General features: G+C 41.9%; 1 protein-coding gene across 3 annotated transcripts in view; it reads right to left on the reverse strand.

Annotated features, from left to right (window-relative positions):
- ARMC8 (armadillo repeat containing 8) overlaps window positions 1-18727 on the reverse strand; it is a 99046-nt gene that overhangs the window by 59042 nt on the left and 21277 nt on the right. For all 3 annotated transcript variants that reach the window (XM_066575679.1, XM_066575678.1, XM_066575677.1), the window contains exons 6-11: window positions 17525-17617; window positions 17339-17419; window positions 14916-14991; window positions 7970-8060; window positions 2710-2770; window positions 1442-1642 (exon numbers count right to left, since the gene is read on the reverse strand). In XM_066575679.1, the coding sequence (XP_066431776.1) occupies window positions 1442-1642; window positions 2710-2770; window positions 7970-8060; window positions 14916-14991; window positions 17339-17419; window positions 17525-17617 (603 nt within the window). The remainder of the gene's footprint in view (window positions 1-1441; window positions 1643-2709; window positions 2771-7969; window positions 8061-14915; window positions 14992-17338; window positions 17420-17524; window positions 17618-18727) is intronic.

Raw genomic sequence — 18727 nt, forward strand, 5'->3', positions numbered from 1 at the left:
AAAGGTAATATTACAGGATGGCTATTCACATGAACAGGCAACCTGTAATACTAGGACGTAGCAGAACAGGAGTCTCTCCATTCAGTGTCATAGAGGGGGGTCCCAAGCATAAAAACAGGGGTTATGCTCTTGGCCTAACTCCTTTAAAAGGGAATGTATTCCCATCTCATCGGTCATGACCGAAATGAAAATATCCGTCATTATGCCACAGCCAAAAGGTGGCCAGGATGCAAAAGCAGCTTAGCTAGCGTTCTACGTCATTTCTGTAGCTCTCGTTTACTTCTATAGGAGTTACAGAAGCAGCAAAGAACAGCAAGCTCAGCCATTTCCATAATCCTAGCCACCTCTGGCTTGTCACACAGACGGGTACTGCCATTTCTATTGGCTGACTGAGATGGAAACCCCGCCGTCAAGAAGAATCACCTGTTTTTGTATACAATTGCAATCAAAATTATGTAACCCTGATTGCAAATTAGGTTTAGTTGCCAAATTTACTAACAACTTTCAGCTGTTTGCCAAAGACCAAACAACTTTAAATAGCTCAACACAACTAATGTAATAAGTGGTTTCAGCCCCAAAATGCCACTTTTAATTCCTGAAAATCTAATTTACATTTTTATATCATTATGATCAATCATAAAAAATAAAAAATAAAAATGGAGCAACTTTTTTTTTTTTTTTTTAAGTCTTGATTAAATATCCTACTGTCTGCAGTTAGTGTTTGTGTTACTGTCTGTGTGTTTCCATGGTTACAGACTACAACTAAATGGTTCCTGATTCTCTAGCCATTGTATTAGTCCCTTCCCTTAAACCTTTGATTCTTGCTAACCAACATACAGAAGAACAAATGGGCAGACGGCATGGAGTAAAACATGCCTGCAGGCTTAGACTACACATAGGATGTGTTTGTAGACTGTACATGGATGCATAGTCTTTAGTCCAGACTGTTTGCAAACAGTGGTCCATTTTTATGTTGGATGCACTAAAGCAATCATTAAAATATATTGGTTGCAAACAGGGACATATGCATGAAAGAGGTGGTCCTATGTGGACCACTCCTTCTGTAACCAAGGACCTGTAGGCCATCAGCTTACTGCTGTGAGTCGGCCAATGAGGTCCCTAGTAGTCAACGGTTATTACTAGGGGAAGTGGAGAGTGAAGCATATCTCTACCGCAGCAAAGATGTGGTATTATATGGTGGCCATTCAAGTAATATATGGTCTAGGGAAGTCTTCCAAAGTGGGAGGCACTGTTTGTGATGGCTTCTGCTCTGACTAGTACAGTGTAGACAACGCTCTAGGACACGGACGTTCCCCAATAGTGGGCATGGACAAGTCCTGCTCTGTGCATGAGGCCTAAAAATGCTGCAGATGTAAACACAAAATAATGCATATTTCTGTATTGTGCAAATAAATGACTTTAAAACTAGGACTATACACACCCTCTTAATATCAGTGATGGCACTAACTGAGCTGGGGTACTTAAAGTAGTCGGCCAGCATGGAGATGAGATGGTCTGTAATGCTTGCAATCCGCTGCAGCTCCACGTCAGGCTCAATAAGGTAAGCTAGGGTCTCCGCTCCTTCCACTCTCTCCTCCAGAAGGCGCTCTTTGTTGCACATTCGTACCAAACAGGGAAGAGTCTGAAAGATTTTAGGAGAAAGAATCTAGAATATGGTGGCTTTTATAAATCAATCCATTCCATTAACTTTAGTCTACAGGCGTTATCAATGCACAAGAACGCACATCTAGCACTTCTAAGGTAGTTTAAATGTAAAGGCCATGTATCACCAGGGTTAGGCTGCCTATATCAGTAGTGACAGATGCCCCAATACTAACGAGGTCTTATTCACTTTTTTGCATGCACTAGTTTTCATAAACTTACTAAATTATCAGCTGCAGCGCAAGCTAAATGCAGAGTCCTTGTATTCATGGGCTGCCCCTCCGATCGGGCAGCCGGCAGCTCAGGAATATCGAGGACCATCGCTGGGAACAATGCAAATGGTATACAGCGATTTGTGAAAACTACTGCAAAAACATTTTGAAAAAGTTAGTGACCCAGCTGTAATCAGGGTCACCCACTTCTTTGGGTTGCCCTGAGATAGGGCAGCAGAAAACTAAAGACAGATTCCCTTTAAGAGGTTTTGAACATTTCTGTGTTACATTACAATAAGAGGAACATAGCCTTGTATAGCACACATATACTAGCCCTTGCAAGACCTTTTTTGCAAATTATACTTAAAACGATCCTCTGGTTTCAGGGGACACAATTTGTTCCAAGGCCAGTGGGATGGGGAGTAATATTACCTGCCACTTTCTCCCACAGTTCCACTGGTTCACAGTCCCCGTTTGGTCTTTTGAGATGGTGGAACCACTATGGACACTACCAGCTACACACTATGCATTGCTAGTATGAGACGCTTAATGCCACTTTCTGATTGGCCAGTTCTGCTCATGTCAGGAGTGCTGGTCAATCATAGCACTGTGTAGTGTCAGACTACCAATGTGTGCATCAGGTAGTCAGGGGACCATTGTAGAAGACCAAAGAACGGCAAAAGTGAACTGGCAAATCCAGGGCATAAAGCTGGAAAGGAAGAAGGGCAGGCAATATTACTAACCCTCCGGTCCCAGAATGGAAGACGACAAAATATCCTTAATCAATTGTATCTCAACCAACTAGTCAAATAGCAAGATTCTGTAAATTACTTACTTTTAACACAATGCAGTTGTCATCCGTTCTTATAGAGCCTGCTCTACACATGTACGTTAAGCTGAAAGAATAAAGGTCAATGTTGTAAACATTTACCCTATAATAGCCGGTCACTCTTCATAAAAATGCAGTTTTCTACAAAGCCTACTGATTTACATAGTACGTACTGCGGTTATCAACTTTGTGCCGTTTACTTTAAATAATCTGAATCTATAAAGAATACAAAATGGTGTGCTGTTTTTGTCCTAAAAACTTAGTTTTATGTAGTATTCTTTGTCATCTAACTATTTGTCCCAACACCTTTCCCCACTCAATAACTAGTTATTTAGGGGACTTTCAAGGGCGAAGCTCTCGAGTAGAGATGAGTGAGCGTACTCACTAAGGGCAAATACTCGAGCGAGTAGTGCCTTATTCGAGTACCTGCCCACTCGTCTCTAAAGATTCGGGTGCTGGCGGGGGAGAGCAGTGAGTTGCGGGAGTGAGCAGGAAGGAACGTTGGGGAAGAGAGTGAGAGAGAGATCTTTCTCCCCGTTCCTCCCCGCCGGCACCGGAATCTTTTGAGACGAGCGGGCAGGTTCTCACATAAGGCACTACTCGCTCGAGTAGTTTGCCTTAGTGAGTACGCTCGCTCATCTCTACTCTCCAGCCATCTGCCAATACTGACCCCATTATGAAGACCACCAGGAATGATAGAATGGCGCTTGATATTTTACATTGTGTAATAATAATGAAGGCCGAATGTTAAAGGCTATGGACATTGTTGGGGTAATCTTTTCCCACTTGAATACGTGTATTTTGGGTTGACAATCATTTTGGCTTAATTAAACATTTCCATCTTTTGTCTTCTGCAGCTTCTGCATATCTCTGTATATAGAAGCTGCACACTGAATCTCAATAGGCGATCTGTCAGTGAGGCTGAACTGACAGCTTGGTTTTCAGCTCTTCTCTCCTCTCCTGAATGTTCACATCATCTAATTTAGGACAACAAAAATAAAAACTTTCATCTGTCATTAACTGGCAGAAAGAGACTAAAAGGTACTTTTACACGGGACGACTAGTGTCCGAACAATCGTTCGAAAAAGCGAATGCAAATAACAGTTGTTCCGTGCGTACACGGCTACAAATAGAGCGACGAGTGAAAATTCGTTAACTAGTCAGCCGATTCAGCTCACTAAAAAAAAAAAAAAAAAAGAATAATAAGTCAATAGTTGATGAGAAGCCTTCCGGTGTAAAGTCACAGTCGTTCGTACTTGAATGACTTATAAATGAATTAGCATGGAGATCTCCTCTACGAACAATATCTCAGCAAACTACTAATGAACGATCATTGATTGCTCTGTACAAAAGCAAGTGAAAGGCTTGTCATTCGTACACTTCAGCGACTTTTATGAGCAACTATCTAAAGGATAGTTAGCCTAAAGAAGACACCTGAATAAATGGTATTTAGGAATTTTTGATGAATCCCTGCATTACATTTAAAAGGAAAGAAACAGTGATTTTTTTTAAATTCATTATGTAACTAACCCACTTATACATACTGGGGGACTAATGTTACTTTGGTCAATTATTTCTCTCTCTCGGAGACTCCTGGCCTCTTTTTCCTCAGATGGTCATGTGATCTTAAATCTGACCAGCTCAGATAGACTTTGGGTTATGTGTTAATTTTCTAGTCACTTAGGGTGGCTTTAGATGAGCGTGTTTTTTTGCGTGCATATGCACGCACAAAAACATGAGTCTATTACAAGCAATACATTCCCTATGGTGTGTTCACATGTCCGTATTTTACAGGTGTGTGCCTGTAGAGATAGGACATGCGTGCACAGTAGGGAATGCACGCATTGTCTTCAATGGAGCTGCAGCTGCTGGCGGCTCCATTGAAGACAATGATCTGCCAGCATCCCGTAATTGTTTTTCAGGGAAGAGCTTTAAATATAAGCCTTTCCCTGAAAAATCAACAATTTTAGTGTAAAAACAAAACAAAACAGCAAAAACAACAAAAAAAAAAAAAAAAAACTTACCTGTCCACCACTGCCATTTCCAGGCGGGGATGAAGAAATCCCTGCTGCACCTACCACATCTGTGACAAATGCAGCAAAGGAATTCTTCATCCCTGTAGGAAATAAAGAATTCCTTACCGCAGCTGTAACAGATGACAGCTGCAGTAGGGGATGCAGCTGCCAGCATCCTGTAATTATTTTTCAGGTAAGAGCTTTAAATATAAGCCCTTCCCTGAAAAATCAACAATTTTAGTATAAAAACAAAACAGCAAAAAAAACCTACCTGTCCACCGCTGCCATTTCCAGGCGGGGATGAAGAAATCCCTGCTGCACCTACCACATCTGTGACAAATGCAGCAAAGGAATTCTTCATCCCTGCAGGAAATAAAGAATTCCCTACCGCAGCTGTCACAGATGACAGCTGCAGTAGGGGATGCAGCTGCCAGGATCCTGTAATTGTTTTTCAGGGAAGGGCTTTAAATATAAGCTCTTCCCTGAAAAACATGAAAAAAAGGCGATAAAAATAAAAACGCACTCACCTTTCCCCTCAGCTGCCGGCTCTTCTCCTGCACTGCTGAGAGGAGTATTCAGCAGGCGGGGATTTTAAATCCCCGACTGCTGAGTGGGCTGCCTCTGATTGGCTGAGCACTGTGACCAATCAGACGCAGTACTCACTCATCCATTCATGAATTGTTGAATGGGTGAGTGCTGCCTCTGATTGGCTGAATGCAGGGACCTATCAGAGGCAGCTCTCAGCTGTCTTTCAATAGCAGAGAGCTGCCTCTGATGTATTGGCTGAGCACTGCAGCCAGAGGCAGCTCATTCAGCAGGCGGGGATTTTAAATGCTGAATACTCCTCACAGCAATGCAGAAAAAGAGGCGGCTGGACACAGCTTAGCCCCGGCAGCTGAAGAAAGGAGAGTATAGATTTTTTGTATTTTTATCACCATCTTTTCTTGTTTTTCAGGGAAGGGCTTATATTTAAAGCCCTTCCCTAAAAACAATTACAGGATGCCAGGAGCTGGATCCCCTACCACAGCCGTCATCTGTGACAGCTCTGGTAGGGAATTCTTTGTTCCCCGCAGGGATAAATTCCTTTGCCGCATCTGTCACATATGTGGCAGGTGCAGCAGGGAATTCTTTTTCCTTGCGAAGATGAAGGAAACATCTGCCGCATGTGGCAGATATGTTCTTCATCCCTGCAGGGACACAGCAGCGGTAAACAGGTAAATTTTTTTTTTATATTAAAATGCTTGTTTTTCAGGGAAGAGCTTATATTTAAATGTCTTCCCTGAAAAACAATTCAGGGGTGCCGGCAGACCATTGCCTTCAATGGAGCTGCCGGCAGCAGTCGCGGCTCCATTGAAGGCAATGCACGGATCTGTATTCAAGCGTGCTTTTGCACGTACATGGGTGCGCACTTATGTAGCACCTATGTACGCACAAAACCACGCTTGTGTGAAGTCACCCTAACTCTGTGCTTTTATATGGACTCTACAATAGAAACTGCCCACAGGGGGACTTAGGCACTCCTATCACAGTTACTGATGATCGCACAGCTCCTGTCATACAGTTATAATAGAGGAGATCCCAGCTCATCCTTCTGACTGTATACTTGTGATCTGTAGCTTATTTAGGTGAATATAGAAGATTAAAATTAAACTGTCCCCCTTCAACAGGAAGAAATGGTATAGCCTCTAAATAATGTATCATGTGATAGTTTTGGTTTCACTTTCACATCTGTCACCATAATGATGATGTCTGATAAGTATCAGAAAAGTGACTGCATTGCATGGAAGTGGCTGCAATACACAGAGACCACCTCCAGAGCGCGACAAGCAATTAGTTGAGAGGGGCAGGGATGGGAAAAAAAAGTGTTTTAGTTGCAGTGGCTTTTAACCATTTAATCCAGAGCTTCTCATTTGCTTATTGTACTTATTACAATCATTAATCAAGGGAAGGGGCTGTGGCAGAGCATCCCACCCATCAGACAGCACACGCTCATTTCCATGCAGTGCTCAGGGCATAAGTGTGAAGTTCTCTCACTGATGGAAGCTCTGCCAAAAAAATAATGGTTTGATGGCCCTCCACATTTGAATTCTGACCTGACTGTGCTAATAAAACAAGTACGTTATTAAACAGGCACAGTGCACGACAAGAAAAAAGAAACTTGGCAAGAATAGCTAATTTTGCCTTCCATAAAATGGAATAGAAAGTAGAATGCATCTGGCAAAAAAAAAACAAAAAAAACTTTTCACAGCACCTTTGAAAAAAAAAAAAATATCTTATGAAAAAGTTACAAAAAGAAAAGCCTATATAAATCTGGCATTGACATAATCGTACTGGTCTGCAGAATTAATTTATCATTTATACTGCATGGTGCATGAAAACAAAAACCATGCTAGAATTTCAGATTTTGTTAATCTTGCCTCTAGAAGAAAAATGGAATAAAAAGCAATCAAAATGTTATATTTTCACAAAAGACCGGATAAATGAAGAGTAGAGTTCATCCCTAAAAACACAAGCCCTAATAGAGCTCCGTCAATGGGAAAATAAAAATGGTATGGCTCTTGGAATGCGGCAACACGAAAGCAAACCTTAAAAAATAAAATGAATAAACAGTTTGTGTACAGAAATAGCAGAACATTAAAAAAAAAACAAAAAAAAAACGGTACAAACTTGATATCACCGGAATTTCCCCTCCGTTCCTCCCCGCTCTCCCCCGCCGGCCCCCGAATCTTTAGAGACGAGCGGGGAGATAATCGGCTAAGGCACTACTCGCTCGAGTAATGTGCGGGGAGATACTCGGCTAAGGCACTACTCGCTCGAGTTATGTGCCTTAGCGAGTATACTCGCTCATCTCTAGCAGTCACTAAAGGGTTAATATTACAATGGGTGAAATTCATGGCAATCAAAACATTTTTTGGCACTCAAAACCTGGAAAAAAATATTTTCCCACTGCCTATAGAGATTGCAGTTCCATTATACATGATCGCTGAGAATCCTGCACCAAGTGTACTAAATGAGTTGTAGGACTATAAGGCCAGATCGCCCATCTGCAGATCTGTCAGGTTACCATGTGACTTCAGGACTAAAAGGTGCATTTGAAGTGAAAATTGTGTATTTTAATGTTCGTTAGCCTCCCAAGTTGCACATTTGCATAACATTTCATTTAATGCTTCCCTCTGGATTTTATAGTTTTTCCCCTTTCTGAACATACAATACAATGAAATAAAATAATTTTGCACATCTACCATTATTACCATTTTGCGGCTGTTAATTGCATCTCAATAGGTTTGTCCCGCTGTAACATCTTCACAAAAATCTGTGGCAATAGCTCCCCACAAACCAATACTACAAAAAGAGAAACAACGGTGACTTAGTCATGAAAACAATTGAGCATTGGCATTAACAACTAATGAGCGAGTAGGCCCAATTACACTGGATGAATGTCGGGCAAACGATGGCCATCACTCGTCCCAGTGTATACCCGCTAGCGTGCTGTCACATGGGAGCCAGTATCACTGGCTCACAGCGGGGCGGCTGGAGGAGAGTTCACTCCCCGCTCAGCTCCATTTACTACTGAACGGCTGCTGTGTTAAGTGAATGGAGAGGGGCGGGAAAGAGCAAGGAGTGACATCTCCTCCAGCCGCCCCGGCCCCCTACTGGCCGGTCTGTCAGAGAGCCAGAGATACTCACTCCGCTGCAGCGACGAGTGTCGGGCATCGTTTGCCCAACATTCGTCCATCGTAAACGGGCCTTAAGGAGTCATTAGAAGAACTACAAACATTTTCACTTATCCAAATAGTCTCCTCCTCCCCCATGTATAGTAGAACAGACCCAACATGATATTCATATGAACTAAAAGGGCAAATGGAGAGGGATTATCTCCACAAGACAACCCTTTTAATGCAAAAAAAAAAAAAAAAACACCCTTCCTCTTTAACCACCTGCTGCTGCAGATCACGGTGAAGTACTGCTCTGTCATTACATTGGCTGAACCCATGATTTGCTGCAGCATTATCTCTTATGTAACAAATGCAAATTTTTAGCCCACTGCCATGGGCAACACATACTCTGCCCATAACGTAGGCAGAAAGTTTAAATATCTGCTTTAAAGTTGGGTACTTTTGATATGGACTACAAGTCATGCAATGCTTAACAAATCTGCTCAGACTATGGACAGGAAAGTGGTAAGCAAAGTACAATTGTGACTTCCTATCAATGGAATGGGGCATAGTTGGAACGCAGAAGTACGAGATGCGTAAAATATCTGCAGCGCATGTCAACGCAAAATACAGGTGAACCTTTCCTAGATGAGGTCATGTGATCACAGTGCCTATAGCCTTGGACACTGTGCATACATAGAGTTAGCACTCCACACATCTCCGAATGCAGGGTACAATCAGATCTAATAAGGGAATTATCCTTACCGCTAATTCAGTTTTCACGAGTCTCCATGACTGTACATACAGAGAGATTGCCCTATGAACATCAGGAACAGGAAGCACAAACAGGTTAAAAGGACCCCTCTCTCCTCCGCATCCCCAGTGCCTTTCAACTTACAGAGAGGACATAACAAAAGGTAATAAACTAATACAAACAATTGGGGGGATATAAACTGATGCTGTCAGGAAGACTCATGAAGACCAAATAGTTGGTTAGGATAGGTCTCTTATTGTACATCGTCTTTATGACAGCACACACCCATTTACTAAATGAAATTCATTAGGCGTGGATAACCGCATGAAGGACCCTTTTCCCAAAGGCCAAATCTCAACAGCAGCTATGTTAATTCTATAGTGCGTAATAAAACGTATGAGGAATGAACCATGGTCGCTGCACAGCATATCTGGTCAATGGAGGCCCGAAATCTTTCGGGCCAGGAAGTCACCATAGCTCTTGTGGAATGAGACCTTAAGTATTCGGAACTGGCTTTTTGTAAGCCATGCAGGCTTCTCTAATAGCCATCTTAAAATAGTATTTTTCGCCTTTCACTAGGACCCTGAAACTGTATAATAAGGGTGACCCCACCTGCCCTGAATGGCGAAAGCTTGATCACTTAACCACTTCTCCAGATCCAGTCTTCTGCAACTTAAAAAAGTACACCATCTGGTTTTCGGAACCTTTTTGATGTAATTTTTTGTGACTGTTTTAGAAGACCCACCAGTAGAGAGGTTGTCCGAATAAAGATGTACATGTTCGTTTCAAACAAGAAGACTTCCTGCCTTTAGGGCTTCCAACAGCTTTCAGTTCTTTGAAGTTGGAAGAAAGTTGACTGATGTGATGAGGCCAGATGCCCTGAAAGTAGGAGATTTTCACTGGAGCTCCTGAACCCCAGACATTCGCATTCGTCGTCAGTTATTTTGGGAACCTACGCCTTGGCTGAGATTCCGACTCTTTATGCGCCCACAAAGAAAGAGGTTTACTTCTGGTGTCAATTGTATCCTTTGATCTGGAAAAAAAAGATCAACCTGTTCCAGGATTTTAGTATCAAGCTTTGAAGAACACTTGAATTAAACTGACTCCATGGAACTGCAGACATGTAGGATGTCATTAAGTCTAGAAGAGACATCACCTCGCTTAGCGAGAAAGATAAGTCTCCTTGGAAAGTATTTTATTCTGTTCGGAATTGTCAATCTTTTTCCTTCTGGCATGAAGGTGCGCTGAATTTCTAGTAGAACTCCCAGAGAGATCTTCCTCCGAGAAGGAGCTGGACTCACCCAACATGTTGTACAAGTGTACAGGTTGCCTGAATATGACAGCAGTTTTCGGAATTTGTTACCAAGAGGAATTCATCCAGATAAGGGACTGTCATAATTTGCTTCAATCTGAGGAGTGCCACTACCTCCACCGTGATCTTCATTAAGTTTCTGGGAACCAATCAAATCCCAAAGGAAAATGCTACAGAGTGAAAGTGGAAGACTTTCTTCTTTATCAGAATCGGAAGTCCGGGGTAGCCAAAAGAAAAGCATTCTTTATAAGAGGTATGGTTGTCTTTATGGTCTTCATTTTGAATTTCTGGTAGGAAACAGATTTGTTCAGGTACTTCAGATTTATTATGGTTCGGAAAGAAAAAAGGGAATACGGAAAGAAATAAAAAGGGAATAATGCCCACAATCTACTTTTTTTTCCCGAAGGTAGCTAACAAACAGTTACTTCTAATTTTTTTAAGGTATTTTATTCCTTCTATTAAAGTTTTTGCAGGAATAAGGATTGTTGTGTCATGATCACATATCTCATGGGGGAAGGAGAGGCAAACTCTATTTTGCAACCCTCTGATAATAGTCCAAGTGTTTGAGATGATGGAAATGCCATTACTCTGCATATTAATGATGTATTTCCTCCACCTTTATGGCATCATGGCTTGTTTAAAGGTTGATGGGATTGAGGAGAAAATTTCTCCCCTTTTGGGTAACTACACCTTTAAGTTTTCCCTATAAATCTGGACTCCTACCTGGAAAGGATGAAGTCTTTTTCTTAAAGTTTTTCTTGTGGAAAACGCTTACTTTTATCTGCTGCCTTTCTAATATTTTATCTAGAACTGGACCGAAGAGTAATTTTCCTTCAAAAGGAATTCCACAGAGCTTAGTTTTTGATACTGTGTCACCCTGCCAATACTTCAGCCAAGAGCGTGTCTGGCAGAATTTGACATACTGCAGCCCTAGTGGCTGTATGTACTGACTCAGCTGAAGCATCGGTCAAAAAACTTGTAACTAATTTCAGCAAGGGTATGGAATTTAGGATTTGATCTCAAGAGGTTTTTTCCTTGAGATGAATTTCAAGCTGATTCAGCCATACAGTGGATAGAAAATAGAAAAATTCTACACACCCCTGTTAAAATGCCATGTTAAAAAAAATATCTGTCGAAGATGAATCATTTCAGATTTATCTCCACCTTCGGTGTGACCCGTTATCTCTACAATTCCACTGAAAAACAAACTCAAATCTTTTAGGGTGGAAAAATTGAAGGAGAATAAAAACAAAAACACACTAGAATAATGTGGTTGCTTAAATAAGAACACCCTAAAACGATTACCCTGTTGATGTAGCCTTTGACTTTATGACAGCATTCAGTCTTTTTGGGTAGGTGTCTATCAACATGGCACATCTTAACTTGGCAATCTGTCAGACTGTAAGGTCATCTCGTGTGCAGCGCCCTCTTTAGATCAACCCACAAGTTTTCAATGGGATTCAGGTCGGGGCTCAAGCTGGGCCATTCCAAACCGTTGATGATCTTCTGGGGAAGCCATTCTTTTGTTGATTTGGAGCTATGCTTTCGGTTGTGGTCATGCTGAAAGGCGAAATTCCTCTTCATCTTCAGCTTTTTAGCAGAGGCCTGAAGGTTTTGTACCAAAATGGACTGATATTTGGAATGGTTCATAATTCCCTCCACCTTGACTAAAGCCATAGTTCCAGCAGCGGAAAACAGCCCCAAAGCATAACGCTGCCTCCACCATCCTCACTGTGGGTATGGCGTTCTTTGGTGATGCACAGTGTTGGCTTTGCACCAAACATACTTTTTGGAATTCATGCCAAAAACCTCACCCTTGGTCTCAGTGGACTAGAACACGCTCTCCCACATACTTTCAGCAGACTTGATGTAGGTTTTGGCAAAACATAGCCGGGCTTGAACGTCTTTTTTTGTTAACAAAGGCTTCCGTCTTGCCTCCCTATCCAATAGCCCAGACAAATGAAGAATATGGAAGATGGTCGTCACATGAACTACGCAACCAGTACTTGCCAGAAATTCATGAAACTCCTTTAATGTTGCTGTAGGCTTTTTGGCAGCCTGATGGACAAATTTTCAGGTCTTTTTTAATCGATTTTTGAGGGGTGTCCAATTCTTCGTAATGTCACTGTTGAGCCAAATTTAATCCACTTCTTGATGACCATCTATACTGTGTTCCATGGTATATGTAAATGCTTAGCATATCAGAGAGGTGCTGCAGGTCACACCAGTCTTACCTTCAATACAGACATTTTCCCTGTTTTTTATACTTTCTCCTGTGGAAACTGAGCAGCCTCGGAGTCCCCCACCGCTGGAAGACTTGTCAGACGTTCCCCCATGGTCACTTCCGGTCCGCCATGGCCACTTGTGGTCATGTGCCCATAATACTTGCATGGCCCCAGGATCCTGATGTCCTTCAAGCGCCCGGGAGACTGTAAGGGGAGAATCCACCATGCGGCAACCCGTAACCTTCGCAAGTACATAGCACCCGGCATATAGTCCCTATGAGATGCAGCACGGATGTTTCAAGGCTGGGGAGCTCTGACAGGCAGAGACCCAACACAGTGTAGCCAAGGAGAGGGAGTGCAAGAGCAGGCCCAATATTTCCTCATACACCGCCTGATGAAGTTTTCCCAGCTAGAATCCTGCCACTGGACCAACTACCAAGTACCTCTTCTGTGTTTTAGTCCTTGCAGTAATAGGAAAACACTAGGGATGCTGACACGAGGGTTTCTTTTAACTTTGTGCTTCCTGTTCCTGAAAGTCATAGTGCAATCTCTCTGTATGTGCTGTCATGAAGTGGATGTGTAATATATTAGCAAGTTACATTTACGCTTTAATATCCCTGCACCCCCACCTGATTGTACTCATTTCCACACAGTTCAGTAATCTGCCTGATTTTTCACCAGACAAAATCCTGATTTTTTAATATACTGGAGAAATTGTGAACTCATCCAGCCTTGCTATTCAACCCCACTGAGTACATGCAAGCAAAGAGCCACTGCTGATAAGCATAGAAGATAAATAAAGGTTTTCAAGCAACTCAAGCAGCATAAATGACTTCTTTATTTCAGAAAAAAAAAAGGACAGAAAAACCTGGCAAGGATGTTGAAATGACTACATGTTTCGAGCAGGTGCTCTTAGTCATGGCATTAAAATGATCTGCTGCTCGAAACATGTAGGTGTTTCAACATCTATATCAGTTGTTTTATACCCATGCTCTTAGTGAAATTAAAAAAGAAAAGTCTTTTATGCTGCCCGAGTTGTTGGAAAGCTTTCATTTCCTTCCATTCTGATTGTTTACATTTAACCCTGCTTTACATTCCCCAGTACTATGCTTTCAACCACATGATGCCAAAAGACATGGGCAGCTAGAAATAGTACCATCTCTACCTAGTGAGAGGACAGCGTACTTGTCCTTACCTCTATAGCCATCTAAATAAGCTAAAGACCATAAGTATAAAGTCACAAGACTGAAAGGTCATCTACTTCATTAAACCTGCGTTACAGGGTCTTGCCTAGTAATCAGCAGTAAGTGTGATAAGAATTTTTACCCCTCCAAGTGAAGATCCTGTGTAGAACAGTTTGTTTAAATTCATCATACAGGAAGTTCTGGTGCCTGTATGAGTAAAAGGAAACTTAGTAAAAAAAAAAGCCAGAGCCTGGTTCAGACCAGCCCCAGCACATGTGAGACACATGGAATTCCTCATTGGGAAAAAAAAAACTTTAAAGATGCTTTTTTGATGTCTGGACTTTCCCTTTAAATTGCATATCAATTAGGGTCTATTCACATGTTGCAGTCATATGGCAGTTTTTGCAGCAGCGAAAAAAATGCAATATGACAGCATCTGAGGAGAACCTTATTATGTAGGCTTTCTATGGAACATAAGGCCTGAAATGCAAAAAACTGACTAAATATGCATTAGTAGGAGAGTGGAGGGATGCATTGTTACATAAGGTAGATTCTGGAGTCTGTGGAAGCAAGGCGACAACTCCTGTGGGTTAAAGCAACTCTCCGGGCCATACCAGCTTCTCTGACTGCCTGATAGACCAATGATGCATACTAATGCACAGTGTGTAAGACACTACATCTGCTGTGTTCAACCAGTGATGTCCATGCGAGCAGTGCTGGCCAGTCAGAGCAGCATGTAGGGTCTTAGACTACCGATGCATACTAATACACGGTGTGTATCAGATAGTCAGACAAGCACTGCAGCCATCTTTGTTAAAGTGATCCTTTGGGCCTGAAGAAACAAACACTGCCAAATTGGTTAGCATAGGACAATTTAATATAATCACTGGTCGTTTTTAGAATTCTTTGTATTTCATGGGGAAATGTTCTTTTGCATTTAAATGTACGATTATGAGGAATATGTCTATATCCAATCATGCACAGCAAGAATAGAAAATAAAGCGCTAGGGAAACTGGAGTGAAAAAGTGTACTGTTGTAAGCAATATCTGACACACACGCACTTACCATTTACAAGCGTCATTGATACCTGGGGATTGTCAAAAGCTAAAACTGAAAAGCACTTTAATGCTTGCATGCGTACCTAGGAGGAAACAAAATGTATTTGAAATTGAATATTAATGGGTAATGTGTTTAGAAATAAAGTGAATTATAAACGCTGTCAAAAAAATCAAGCCCCTAGAAGGAGGAGTTGTTTTGCTACAAGACTCAGCATGCAGTCACATCTCAGGCAGATCTGTAAATGATTCGAGTTGTGGTGATTAGACAGAGTTTGATAGGGGGTGTTATTGGAATGTGAGAAGCTGGATGGTCGTATTGACAAACTGCCCGCCATCTGGGCTGTTGTGACCAGACTGTTAGGAGGTGTTGGGACCAGTGGATGCATGAGGGCATGCACATATGGCGACCGGGCACAGAACTCCCTTGACAGACCACCAGAAGAGAGGATTGCCTGACTGTTGTCTGCCATCCAGAGACAGGCGGCACCATTGTTACAGACCCTTGTGTGTGTCAGAAGCATCTCCAGATGCTTGGCCCAAGGACAGTTGGTCTCTCATCACATGTACTGCCTTTGACACCAAACCACTGTCTTGGTTTGCAGTGGGCTCATCATCGACGAAACCGGACTGCTACAGAGTGGAACTGGATTGTCCTAAGCGATGAATCAGGTTTAGTTTGGGCAGAGACGACGGCCTTGCTGGTGTCTGGAGACCTAGTTATGAGCAACTCAATCCTTCCTTTGCTGCGGGGCGGTACACTGCCCCCACCTGCTGGTGTGGTGGTCTGGGGGTCCATTACATACAACAGCTGGTCACCTCTAGTAGTGGTACGAGGGACAATGACAGCTCAGTGATATGTCCAGGACATCCTGCAGCCACATGTGTTCCTCTCATGGCAGCTTCCAAGAGGCATTTTCCAACAGGATAATGCTCGGTCGCACACACAAGGGGGTCAAAGGAATGTCTCCATAAGATTACCACACACACTTCTGTGGGCAGCCTTGTCGCGAGATTCATTGCAAATAGAAAATGTATGGCACTATCTGGAACGTCAACTGCGACGGTTTGCACGTTCTAGAGGCTTAGTTACAGACAATGTAGAGTGATGCTATTGGATACCATACAGAGCTTGTAGGTCTCCATGTCCACCCATATCACATGTTGTGTCTAAGCTAGAGGCGGTACAACAGGGTATTAGAGCCTCCATGCCCATCTGTATCACGTGTCCAAGCTAGAGGCGGTACAACAGGGTACTAGAGCCTCCATGCCCACCTGTATCACATGTTGTGTCCAAGCTAGAGGCAATACAACAGGGTACTAGAGACTCCCTTTAAGGGGTAATTTTTCCACAATACATCATCCTTTTGCTCCGATATTGTAATCACTTACTTATATCAACATTACAATCACACAGAGAAAGTTTCATTAGATTCCAACATCTCCTTCTAAGTGCTTGATTTTTTTTGACAATGAGTGTAGACATTGAAAATTCCATTTGTTATTGACTTAAAAGCAGCAGTCTAGGGGCAAAAAATTAAACTGAAATGTGCTCATTGCTGTATAAAAACAAAAAATCTGCCTCATGCGATTCCCTGCAGTTGCTGTTTCAATGGTGTTCCGCCCCTGATACACTCTTCACACTGCTTCAGCGTCTCATCACAGGGACATCTAGACATTCTACCCAATTACTGGCTAATCCGGAGTTACATACAGCAGATAACTGGCTGCAGCGGTCCCTTCGCTGTAACGGGACGCCATCAATTGAGCACAGTGCAGCAGAGGACCAAGTACTGTTTAAAGAAGCACTGCAGGGGATTGGGACAGGAGAGTATGGCTTTTTATGTTCATATACAGCACAGAGCAGAATTTAATTACATTTTTTTTTATTCCTTGACTTCCCCTTTAGAGGGGTTGTACAGGAATTGAGAAAACATGTCTGCCGTCTGTGCACTGAGCAACATATCATAGAGTGCAATTAGAAAAAGTGTAGTTTGCATCGGCCAGGCTTGGTTCAGATCTTCAAAGTTTCTGTTTAAAATCCCAAAAATGAAACTCTTAGATGGAAGCTGTCTCAGCCATTACTGAAAACTGAAACAGAGACAATAGTTCCCAGTTTTGGCAGGTTTCCGTTCATTTCGAGTAGGAAAGAATAGCTTGGTTGATTGCAATATTCTTTCTGGCCCAAAATGCTGGAAATTAAAGAAAACCTGCCAAATCGGAGACCTATTGGTCTCCGTTTCAGCAGTTTCCAATAATAGCCGAGACAGCTTCCATCCAAGGGTTCAGTTTTGGGAATTTTAAATGAAAATCCTGACAGGACCCCTGTACGGAGGCAGTAATGAGATCAGAACCAAGGCTTACATGTCCTGTACTAAAAAGAAGCAAGTCTTCACTCCTGGAAACTGCAATAATTAAAAACACTATACTTACTTTATAGGACACAGATGTAAGCAAATGTGCAATATTTTGGACCACACCATGATTAAACAAAATTGTCTGATGGTCTGGAGCCTGCAAGAAACAGAGGCATTCATCGAATACATCACCTGAGCAATTCATTACTTATGATACTCTTCGATAGCAAGCTCAAAAATGAAGAGCAAAAGAAGAAATTACTTTGCAGCAGTGAGCGAAGATCTGGCAGATGTATTCCTGTGAACGCAGAGATCTGCTGAGCAACATCATGAGGTGTGGGATTACAACAGCATCCTAAATGGGGGGAGGAGAGGAAGGAGTTTATAGATACGCTTGTGAATTATATCAAAACGTACAACTCTTGCTTTATGGAAGCAGAAACAATAAAACAATGTCTAGCTGTAATGTATAGGGCTTCAGCAATCATTAAAGGTGTTGTCCTGGCATTTACATAAGACCTACGGGGGTGGGCCAGAGAGGGGCAGACGCAGCCCACCTCGTGGCTCGGAGCTCAGCTCAAAGTTACGTTTCAAAGTGTATTTATTCTGAAACGCAGCAGCATAAAGAATCCACGAGGGCAGTAGGTATCCCTGTCCCAGGTTCATGCTGCCGGGTCCGTACAGTATAAACCTGAAGACATAATCCCCCGAACAGCAGCTATACAGAAACACATATCTGGGAAGCTAAGACACCTACCTAAAAAAAAAAAAGAAAAAATAGAAATGTATCTCTGTATCCACTGCCATTTACAATATATTTTGATATATAACTTGGTCTCATTTATGGAGTCAAAGCTAAGGATTAATTTCATTTGAATGTATTTCACATGTAAAGGTGCAGTCAAAAACCACATAGCAAAACTATGTCCATTAACCCCTTAAGGACATGGCCTATTTCGGCGTTGAGGACCAAACAATTTTTGGTATTTTTCATCTGCATTTTTCAAAAGCCATAACTTTTATTTTTCCGTTCGCGCGGACGTGTAAGGGCTTATTTTTTGCGCGGCAAACTGTAGTTTTTATTGGTACCATTTTTGGGTACATAGACTACATTGTAAAACTTTTATTTCTTTATGATTGTAGGGAGAGAAAACGCATCAATTCTGCCATGCATTTTTAAATTATTTTTTTTTAAAGCATTGATTATGCAGCATAAATGACACTACATTCTTTTCAGCGGGACTGTACGGTTACAACGATACCAAAATGCTTATATTTTTTAGGTTTTTCCACAGTAAAAACACCCTTTTTTTAAATGATTATTTTTTTCTTATAAAAAAAAAAAAAAAGCTGCATTCAAAGTCCTATAACTTTTTTATTTTTCCATGGACGGAGCTCTGTGAGGGCTTATTTTTTGCGAGACGAGCTGTAGTTTTTATTGGTACCATTTTTGGGTACATACGTT

Source organism: Eleutherodactylus coqui, chromosome 8 (assembly GCF_035609145.1).
Source record: "Eleutherodactylus coqui strain aEleCoq1 chromosome 8, aEleCoq1.hap1, whole genome shotgun sequence".
Classification (NCBI taxonomy): Eukaryota; Metazoa; Chordata; class Amphibia; order Anura; family Eleutherodactylidae; genus Eleutherodactylus; species Eleutherodactylus coqui.